This window comes from Aplysia californica, unplaced genomic scaffold (genome assembly GCF_000002075.1).
Source record: "Aplysia californica isolate F4 #8 unplaced genomic scaffold, AplCal3.0 scaffold01691, whole genome shotgun sequence".
Taxonomy (NCBI): domain Eukaryota; kingdom Metazoa; phylum Mollusca; class Gastropoda; order Aplysiida; family Aplysiidae; genus Aplysia; species Aplysia californica.
The window spans coordinates 34,965-45,910 of NW_004798961.1; the positions used below are offsets into that span (position 1 = coordinate 34,965).

Sequence of the window (10,946 nt, forward strand, 5' to 3'; positions counted from 1 at the left end):
TGTTGTGTGTTGTGTTGTGTGTTGTGTGTTGTGTTGTGTGTTGTGTTGTGTTGTGTTGTGTTGTGTTGTGTTGTGTTGTGTGTTGTGTTGTGTGTTGTGTTGTGTGTTGTGTTGTGTAGTGTTGTGTGTGTTGTGTTGTGTTGCGTTGTGTTGTGTGTTGTGTTATGTTGTGTTGTGTTGTGTTGTGTTGTGTTGTGTGTACCTGCAGCGTGTGTGTTGTGTTGTGTGTACCTGCGGAGTGTAGTACACAGCGAACATGCTGTTGTGTTGTGTTGTGTTGTGTTGTGTTGTGTGTTGTGTTGTGTTGTGTTGTGTGTTGTGTTGTGTTGTGTGTTGTGTTGGTGTTGTGTTGTGTTGTGTGTTGTGTGTTGTGTTGTGTGTTGTGTGTTGTGTTGTGTGTTGTGTTGTGTTGTGTTGTGTTGTGTTGTGTTGTGTTGTGTGTACCTGCAGCGTGTGTGTTGTGTTGTGTGTACCTGCGGAGTGTAGTACACAGCGAACATGCTGTTGTGTTGTGTTGTGTTGTGTTGTGTTGTGTGTTGTGTTGTGTTGTGTTGTGTGTTGTGTTGTGTTGTGTGTTGTGTTGGTGTTGTGTTGTGTTGTGTGTTGTGTGTTGTGTTGTGTGTTGTGTGTTGTGTTGTGTGTTGTGTTGTGTTGTGTTGTGTTGTGTTGTGTTGTGTTGTGTGTACCTGCAGCGTGTAGTACATAGCCACCATGCTGGCCAGGGGGTGTTGGCTGATCCAGGTGGCGTACATGTCCGGGGGGAGACACGGGGGAACCACCAGCTCCCCGGGGAGTTTGGACGTGAAGAAACGGATCTGGTCCTCGGCCATCAGCGTCACCATGTAGGACAGGAACTTGGTGAAGAAAGACGCTTCCTGCGCGGGCGTGGGGGAGGGAGAGAAAAGTTGTTATTGTTATCATTACAGTTAAGCGGCTAATGGGAAAATCAGCAGGGGGGGGAGGGGAGGGGGGGAAGAGAAAAAGTTGTTATTGTTATCATTATAGTTGAGTTGCCTATGGAAAAATCACCGGGGGGAAAAAACATTTTTTTTATTGTTATCGTTATGTGGAGCGACTTATGCAAATCAGTAAGATAAAAACCTGCATATTATGCACCAGGGAAAATACCAAAAATTGAATTTGGGATTCGGTTTAGTTTTAACAAGTTTTTTTTAGTTTATAGACCTGCATGTGAGCCTCAACCAGATTATCTGAAAATTTTGCGAAATTCAAAATGGCCTCTCGAGCACGAAACTGAAAGTAGATAATTTAGGTCGACGTAATTTTTCGTATTCGCATTTCTACTCAGTTTCCGAAAATTATGTCGGAAACACCGAAGTCGGCAGTTGGCACGAAGACGAAAGTGCCGACAAAGCCGACGGGAGAAAAAGGGGTCGCTGGCAGTTGGCCAGGTCTCGCACTTCGCACATTGACTGATACAGGTGGGCCTAGCGATAGCTTCGGCCGGCTCGCGGGTCGGATCGCGATTGTCGGATTTCAAACGATTGTCGGCAAACATGCAGGTCTAAGTTCAGCTTTAGTAAGCGTTTTACAGCACTTGCAACACAATATGGTCATATTATAAGTGCCGAAGATTAGAGGCATTACAAGAGATACTTGTCGTATCTCCATTTTTTTTAAATAGTGAAAATGTGACTTCTTTTTAAGCTCACTCTTTGCTATGAACTGTTTTCACTGTTGTTAAAAATGGAAGTTGGACAAGAAAGCACTGAGGTCGCGACCTGCCCTACAACCTACCAGCTTCGGCTCTTTGAAGTTGCCACTGTCGATCATCTCCCAGGCCCCGAGGCCCAGGGCCGTCATTCTGCACAACAGCTGTAGGTCTGGGTTGTCCTGGAGAGGGTGGGGGGGAGAGAAACAACAGAAACATTGGACGAGACATCGTGTGTTACTATAAATACCACATCAGAAAGCCCAGCGAAAACATCCCAAGACAGTCGCTGCAGTGGAACCCGAAGGGAGCACGAGGCAGGGGTAAGCCACAGGAAACGAGGAGATGTGTGGAAAGGGACATGAGAGAGATGAAGCTCACTTGGAACGAGCTTGGAAGGATGGCCCAGGACAGAGATAAATGAAAGGAGCTTGTATGTGGCCTATACCCTGCTAGGGGTGAAAGGATGGCCCAGGATAGAGATGAATGGAAGAAACTTGTATGTGACCTATACCCTGCCAGGGGTGAGGTGAAAGGCATTCATGACGATGATAAATATCACACAAAACCGACAACAATTTCCCAAGTTGCGAGCAGCTTTCTCTCCATCTGACATATTCTCTCCATCTGACATATTCTCTCCATCTGACATAGACAAATCACAACCACAGCTTAGTGGCTGGTAACCTTAAAACATGCAGTGCCAGGTTTAAAAAAGACAGCCAATTTGAAAAGACATACAACAAGGAGTTTAGGGAAATCTAATTTATATGTGAGGCAGCGTGGTGAAATCAGTCGCTCGTCAAAATACTGGAAAGTCAAGAAACTGACATTTTTGTGCTGGTTTGGGAATTTTTATCAAATTTTTTGTTTTTTTAGGCTCAACACCTTTCATGCCTACTAAAAAACACAAATATATGTGAATTTTACTGAAAAACATTGATTAAAGGCATAAAAGATGTAAATTTTCAGTTTCTACAGACTCTCAAGCTAAGAAAATAACTCAACATTGGTGGCCATTTTCTCGCTAATTTTACCTCTGAAACCAGGCAAACCCCACCTCCTTCAATAGCCTATATCTTGACTTGTATCCAAGATAAATGGATATTTTTTCATCAAAAACAAGGCAAATGGACAGGCTTTGAGATGATACCAATAACTCCATATGCCCCAAAATTGACGAGCGCCTGATTCCACCGCGTCGTGATACACATTCTTTCTTTTCTTAAGTTGAGCAAACAACGGCGTAGTCTTACCCTGGGCAGTGTGTCGGTGTTGACACAGTTCTGGAGAATCTTCATCAGCGACTGTAGGATGGTGTTGAGGGCATAGGGGTCAGACAGAACCATGGACAGATCTCTGGGGGGGGGGGGGGGGGGGGGGGAGAAAAGAGAGAGGAAGATCTCTGGTGAACAAATATGGGAGGCAGCCTGGAGAAATCAGGCGCTCGTCTAAATACAAAAATACAGAAATGGGAGAAACAGGTATTTTTCCACAAGTTTGGAAATTGTTATCGAATTTTTATTTTTTGGCTCAACCATATATGTCCATATAAAAACACATTTCCATGTGAATTTTACTGAAAAACATTGATTTAAAGCACAAAATCTGTCACTTTACTATTTTCAAGTACTCTATAAAATAAATATTGGAGATACCAAACTTTGGCGGCCATTTTCTCACTAATTTCACCACTGCAACCAGGCAACCTCACATCCTTCATTGACGGATATTTATTTCATTGAAATCAAAGCAAATAAATCAGCTTTCAGATAATAATAATAATAATAATAGATAGCATTTTTAAAGCGCATATCCCCGTTCAACAGCAGGCTCTATGCGCTTTACACTATATTATTACCCCAGCAGACCATAGAACATTCAGAAACATTCTCAGCTTCCCGGGAAGCATACAGTGCAAGCAGCTGATTAAGCGCTCAAACACTAACAGACTGACAAGATCTTTCACTGTCTATAGCTGGGTACTCATTCCCACCTGGATGAAGAGAGGAAAATTTGTGTAAAGTGCCAAGAGCCTTTCTCCTTCTTACCCTAACACGAACTCTTGACCTTTCTTGACAGAATCCAGGAAGCCTTGCAGCTCTCGCGACCTCCACGTGTTCACAGCCTTCTCCCTGATGCAAGCATCGACACACCAGGTGAACTTGTGGCATGGGTCTTTCGAACAGATCGAGTTCAGCTCAAGGTCGTGGATAGCCATGAGGAGTTCCACCCTGTAAATTACAGAGGGGTTGAAAAGTTTTGTCAGATAAAGTGAAACATTTTGTCAGATAAAGTGAAACGTTTTGTCAGATAAAGTGAAACGTTTTGTCAGATAAAGTGAAACGTTCTGTCAGATAAAGTGAAACGTTTTATCAGATAAAGTGAAACGTTTTGTCAGATAAAGTGAAACGTTTTGTCAGATAAAGTGAGTCAGATAAAGTGAAACGTTTTGTCAGATAAAGTGAAACGTTTTGTCAGATAAAGTGAAACGTTCTGTCAGATAAAGTGAAACGTTTTATCAGATAAAGTGAAACGTTTTGTCAGATAAAGTGAAACGTTTTGTCAGATAAAGTGAGTCAGATAAAGTGAAACGTTTTGTCAGATAAAGTGAAACGTTTTGTCAGATAAAGTGAAACGTTCTGTCAGATAAAGTGAAACGTTTTATCAGATAAAGTGAAACGTTTTGTCAGATAAAGTGAAACGTTTTGTCAGATAAAGTGAAACGTTCTGTCAGATAAAGTGAAACGTTTTGTCAGATAAAGTGAAACGTTTTGTCAGATAAAGTGAAATGTTTTGTCAGATAAAGTGAAACGTTTTGTCAGATAAAGTGAAACATTTTGTGAGATGAGATGAAACATTTTGTGAGATGAGATGAAACAATTTGTCGGCTGAGTTGAAACAATTTGTCAGAAGCATTGAAATGTTTTGTTAGATGAGATGAAACATTTCATCAGATGAGTTGAAACATTTTACGAGTTGAAACGTTTTGTAAGATGAGTTGAAACGTTTCACAAGATGAATTGAAACATTTTACGAGTTGAAACGTTTTGTCAGACAAGTTGAAACACTTTGTCAGACGAGTTGAAACAATTTGTCAGATGAGTTGAAACACTTTGTCAGACGAGTTGAAACATTGATGAGAGTAACAAACGCAAAAAAGGAGGGGAGATAAAGACGATAGAAGTTTGACAGGAAAGAAGAAGCAAACCACACCAGAGCACCCGCCAACCCCCCACACCTCAACGTGCAGTAGTGCGTGTTGCGAGTTCTCAGAAACAAGGTCCGCAGAAACTGCAGCACCATGTCGTAGAGCTTCACGTTGGACCCGATCATCTCAATGAGCTGACTCAGCGTTTCCTTCTGTCTGCGCTGTTTGGGTGAGGGGGAGAAAAACGACAGCTTGGGACTGTCGTGGTTGTAGAGAGACCACTCCTTCTCCTTGAGGTACTGGGCCAGCAGCGGCTGAACTTCGTCTCCGAACAGTGCTTGGTTGTGTTCCCAGATTTGGCGCTTTACCTCCGTCGAGGCCTCTCTGTACAGTTCCTGGGACGTTACAAGAAGTCGGTTATCCTGATGTTGGAGGGAGGGAGGGAGGGGGGAGGGAGGGGGAGGGAGGGGGATGGATGGATGGATGGATGGAGGGATGGAGAGAGGGGGAGGGAGGGAGGGAGAGAGTGAGAGAGAGGGAGAGGGGGGAGAGAGAGGGAGAGGGGGAGAAAGAGAGAGAGGGAAAGAGTGAGAGAGAGAGAGAGAGCGAGAAAGAGAGAAAGAAAGAGAGAGAGAGAGAGAGAGAGAGAGAGAGAGAGAGAGAGAGAGAGAGAGAGAGAGAGAGAGAGAGAGAGAGAGAGAGAGAGGGAGAGAGAGAGAGCTGAACTGCAAACTAACTTTTTTTAAAATTAGTATCAAGGGTGCTAAAATTGTATTTTCATAAGATTGAAAACAAAAATGGTAACGATTCTGCCAAATTTGAAATGAAGGGCAGCCCTGAATGACATCATGTGAGCAAACAATGTGAAGGAAAAGCTGGTTTTGTTTTAGTAAGCATTTTACACCACTTGCAACACACACAATTAGGTCATATAAGTGCTGAAGATTAGGGGTGTTACAAGAGAGTAACAAACATAAAAAAGAAGGAGGAGAGATAAAGACGATAGTTGTTCGATAGGAAAGAAGGAGCAAACCACACCAGAACACCCGCCAACCACCCACGGAAAATCTGTGGCCCTCACCTTGTCCTCCAGCAGCTGCTTGAGATAGTCGTCCTTGACTTGCGGCAGATGTTTCATCACAGCCATCACCACGGGCCTCATGTCTCTGTTGGCGATGGCGGGGAAGCTGCTGTCTAGCAGGGCCTCCAGTTTCTGCACGGACTCTGGGTCAGTGCTGGCCGCCAGCTCCGACACTCTCTGTTCACCGCCGATACAGATGGGGAAGAAAAAGTAGCTTCATTTTTAACATTTTTTTTCAGTTTTAGTAAGTGTTTTACGGCACTTGCAGCACAATAAGGTCATATCATAAGTGCCGAAGATTAGAGGTGTTACAAGAGAGTTGTAGTTTAGTAAGAGTTGTGTTGTTGTTGTTTTTTATAGTAGAGGTTTTATGGCGCTTTTAAGGCACCCCGGAAATAGCAGTTCACAAGAGAGTGACAAACATACAAAAGAAATAGAGGAAAATGACGATAGTAAGGATTAGGAAAGAAAAAGCAACAGTTCCCTGTCGTAGTTCAAGCAGTTATGATCATGACATTGTTGAATCAGCCCATTTACAATTCTACTGTGCAAAAGAACGAGAAGTGTCCCCCCCTTTGGGAATGGCCTTAAGAAACTCAGTCAGTGGCACCGCCCCGGGGGGTGGGGGTGGGGGGGGGGAGTAAGAGTCTACCGGCATTTGCAAAACAATAAGGTCATACAAGTGCTGAAGATTAGAGGTGTTACAAGAGAGTAACAAACACAAAAAAGAAGGAGGAGAGATCAGGATGATAGATGTTTGTTAGGAAAGAAGAAGCAAACCACACAAAAGCACTCGCCAACCACCCACTACTTGAACAAACAAATGTGGAATAAAAAGTAGCGTCCTACTTGAACAAACAAAACGAGATACAAATAGATTGGGTCCTTTCGGCAAATCCCTTTCCTTCATCTCATGAGATCACAGGCCAGCCAATAGCACAAGATTTACACAAACAAAAACAACAATGAATATCTATCTTCTGGCTGACAAACATCATCATCCAGTGCAAGATCTACGACAGACATTGGCAATCATGGTTCTCAATTCATTCTTTTGCTCGGATGCTCTTAAAAAAGCAACATATATTTCCCTGATATTTCCCCGTTACCCATTTGTTTAGGTTCCTTAAGTAGGTTGCTCTGGGCCTACCCCTGCCTCGTTTGCCTTCAATTTTGTTAGTGAGAGCTGGATGTTCAAGACCTTTAGAGAGATTTTCAGCCTTTATTTGGAATCACGGGACCAAAGTCTTCAATGTTTTAGAGTTATAGTTACTGAGACGGGCCAAATATAAGATAAAACCTATGATTGTCTGGGAACTGTTTATAGAGTTGGGTGTTTGGTCACTACGGTTCCTACAATAACATCATGGAATTAGCATGTAGTTGGTATTATTTATAGAATTGTCATAACTTGAAGTTTGCTTTACAAAATGGCCTCACATCCGTTCTAGTAATCACCCTTCTGCTTGGATATCATTTTAGTTGTTCACACACGGCTTTAAGGTCTTTGCTTACAGACAGCAAGCCTTGATAAACCGTAAGAAAAAGATATAAAATTCAACCTGGAAACTGAAATCTCATCCAGGCACCCCACTTACCATTTCTGTTCAGAAAATACAGACAAACTCCGAAAGCTAACACTTTTACTTTTATAACGTTTATTTTTGAGATTCTAACCTTTCAACAATGTAACAAGTCCTCTTTGACCACCACGACACCCCCCCCCCCCCCAATTAATGTAAATGTCACAAACACCCCACCCCCCCACCCCCAACTCCAACCGACATTATAACTACAACACTTTTAGAAATAGATCTACATTCACCCAGTTCAGAGAGGAAATCACTATACAACCTTTAGAAGACGATCACGGATTGCCTCAAATATGGAGTTGTGCAGAGTGAGTCTTTTCACTCCATGAAGATCCAGGAAAGGGAGAGCAATCTTCAGCGACTCTGCATCAATGCCATTTACATTTTGAAATTCTTGAATTGCGTTCAGTGGCTCTGATGAAGTTGTGAGAGCGATGTTGAGATGTTTCCCCGTTGCGATTCCGATCTTGTCCAATCCTGTGTCGCCCGACATGATCTGCAGGACAAGTTCAATACAAAGACGGGGTTTTTTTTATTACACAGGTGTAAGTACAGAGCCTACTTTTTCAGTTTTATGTAAGGTTTTACGGCGCTCGCAACTGCATAAGGTCACAAGAGCGCCAAGGGGTGGATGTCAACAGAGAAGTCCAAACGGGGAATCAGACTTACTCTGCCCACCTCTCTAGCCTCAACAACACAAAGTCTGCTTCGACTATCAAGGTACCCCAGAAACAGCAGTTCACAAGAGAGTGACAAATATATACAAAAGAAGGGCGCTTTTTCGGTAGTTCCCACCCCGCAATTGTAACGTTATATTCGCCGGTTCTGGCCTCAAGAGTAGGGGGGGTTTCAGGGGAGCATGCCCCCCTGAATTTTACCATAATTTGACGTTTTGCAGTTGTTACGTTTGATATCTTAGCTCACCGTGCATCAAAGTAATCAAACATAGGCTACTGATTATATATATATATATATATATGTATATATATCTCTATATATGACTATATGAGTATATTAGATCTAGGCTCAAATAAGGGGGGGTGGGCACTACTGAAAAAGCACCAAAAGAAGTATATCTAGAATCTTTGATCTAGATCTAGATCTAGAGGAAAATGACAATAGTAAGGATGAGGAAAGAAAAAAGCAGCAGTTCCCCCCATGCTCTTCCGGAACAGTATCAGCATACATTGGCCCGGGATGAATCTTAGATTCTAGGCTAGATCTAGATTCTAGATCTAGATCTAGGCCTACTGCAATCTTTTCCATAAAATCTTGAAAGAAATGACTTTGGTATGTCCGACATAATCTGAGGCTCATACCTTGGGTATGTAGATTTATTGCTCGGCTGCTCGAACAATGAATCTTTCTTTCCAGTCTAAAAATTGATTTTAACACGAAACAAAAATTATTGTTTTAAATTCAGGACACTTTCGCTTTCACCATCGACTAACAACTTCCGCTTCCGGTTTGTTTCTTCAATCTTCACTGTCCAGTTTCCAGATTAATTAGCCTAGGCCTAGATCCCGGATTTTTATTTTTATTTCTATTTTTTCATTTTTTTTCTCTTTTTTTTTTCGCACCCTTTCACTTAGGCCTAGGTCTATTTTGTGTGCAGCCGTAGGCCTTTTCGTTTTTCCCGAATGACTTGAATGCTAAGAAGAAAAAAATAAAACAAAAACAAAACAAAGCAAAAACAAAACAAAAACAAAAACGAACACATCCGATACCCTATACAATAACAGTACATTACGATAAGTGTTCATCATAGATTTACACCATAAGAAAACTCTATGGTGTTCACTCGGTGGTAAACGGAGGATTACAATCGCACTCTTAAATTGAAAGATAAAAAAATCTAAAACTAAAAAATGACACCCACCTGGAAAGAACAATGCAAAGATTAATGATTTTCAAAAATGATTGTTATACCACTTAGATATGATAATAATTAATATAAAGAAACTAATCAGGCGAAATGATTGATTGAAAACAAAAAGCTGAATCATGATAAAGATACTAAAGTAATTAAAGTTCCAGTAGATGTTTTACGCCCCAAATGACACTATTTGAATCTCTGTAGTAAGAAGCGGACTGCTTCCACCCTAACTCATGCCTGCCAGGGATAATAAAATAATAATAATAATAGATAGCATTTGTATAGCGCATATCCCCGCTCAACAGCAGGCTCTATGCGCTTTACACTATATTATTACCCCAGCAGACCATAGAACACTCCGAAACATTCTCAGCTTCCCGGGAAGCATACAGTGCGAGCAGCCGATTAAGCGCTCAAACACTAACAAACTGACAAGATCTTTCGCTGTCTATAGCCGGGTACCCATTCCCACCTGGGTGAAGTGAGGAAAATTCGTGTAAAGTGCCTTTCCCAAGGACGCAACGTCGGGCCCCTGACGGGATTCGAACCCACGACCTTACGGTTGCGAGTCCGAGAGCCTAACAACTAGGCCACCGAATCGCCTCAGCAGAAAGAGTTAGAAATATAAATTCTCCCAACACGCATGGAGTAGAACTTGTGTCTTTTATCTATGTGTGACAGCGAAATGTCTCACCACTACATCACATAATATGCCGGTGTGATAAGAGCAGAGGACATTGTAATACTAGAAAGATAAAGGAGACGCAATATCAGAACAATAAAAGTAATAAAAACGCATTTAGTAACGTTTTACGGCGCTCTCAACAGCATAAGGCCATATGAGCGCCAAGGGGTGGATGTCAACAGAGAAGTCTTTACAGGGAATCATGCTCACTCTACTCACCTCTCTAGCCTCAACAGCACAAAGTCTGCTTCAACTATCAAGGCACGCCGGAAATAACAGGTCACAAGAGAGTGACAAACATACATAAAAGAAGTAGAGGGAAAATGACGATAAGGATAAGGAAAGAAAAAACAACAGTTCCCCCTATGTTGCTCTGGCACAGAGTGAGCATGACGTTGATAAATATAAGCCCATTTACAATTCTGCTGTTCATAAGAACATGTTAATATCCCCCCTTTGGGAAAGTAGTGGTTAGGTTACCGGATTCGTAGTTGTGAGGTTGCAGGTTCGGGGGTTCGAGCCGCGGGCCCGACGTTGTGACCTTGGGGAAGGCACTTTACACGAATTTTCTTCTTTTCACCCAGGTGGGAATGGGTACCCAGCCTTAGACAGCGAAAGATCTTGTCAGTATGATAGTGTTTTAGCGCCTATAAATGACCGCTTGCACTGTATGCTTCCCAGGAAGTTGAGTTTGTTTCAGAATGCTCTCAGGTCTGCTGGGGTAATAGTATAGATTGCGAAGCGCATCGAGCTTGCTGTTGAGCGGGGATTTGCGCTATACAAATGCTACCTATTATTATTAAGTAAAAAAGGAATATCTGATTTAATTAAGACCAGGAGCTGCCATTGGCCAAGAGTGGACCTAGTGTCTCAGCGTGGTGGATTTGTG

At 42.3% G+C, this 10,946-nt stretch overlaps 1 protein-coding gene across 1 annotated transcript in view; it reads right to left on the reverse strand.

Annotated features, from left to right (window-relative positions):
* The window catches only part of LOC101850532 (negative elongation factor B), a gene marked incomplete in the record, with an annotated part of 15,479 nt that extends 6,850 nt beyond the window's left edge, over window positions 1-8,629 (reverse strand). The window contains 8 exon segments of the mRNA XM_035973681.1: window positions 687-875; window positions 1,759-1,854; window positions 2,929-3,031; window positions 3,724-3,906; window positions 4,914-5,218; window positions 5,905-6,081; window positions 7,759-7,992; window positions 8,559-8,629. Coding sequence (XP_035829574.1) covers window positions 687-875; window positions 1,759-1,854; window positions 2,929-3,031; window positions 3,724-3,906; window positions 4,914-5,218; window positions 5,905-6,081; window positions 7,759-7,989 — 1,284 coding nt within the window.
* Between the last annotated feature and the right edge of the window lie 2,317 nt (window positions 8,630-10,946).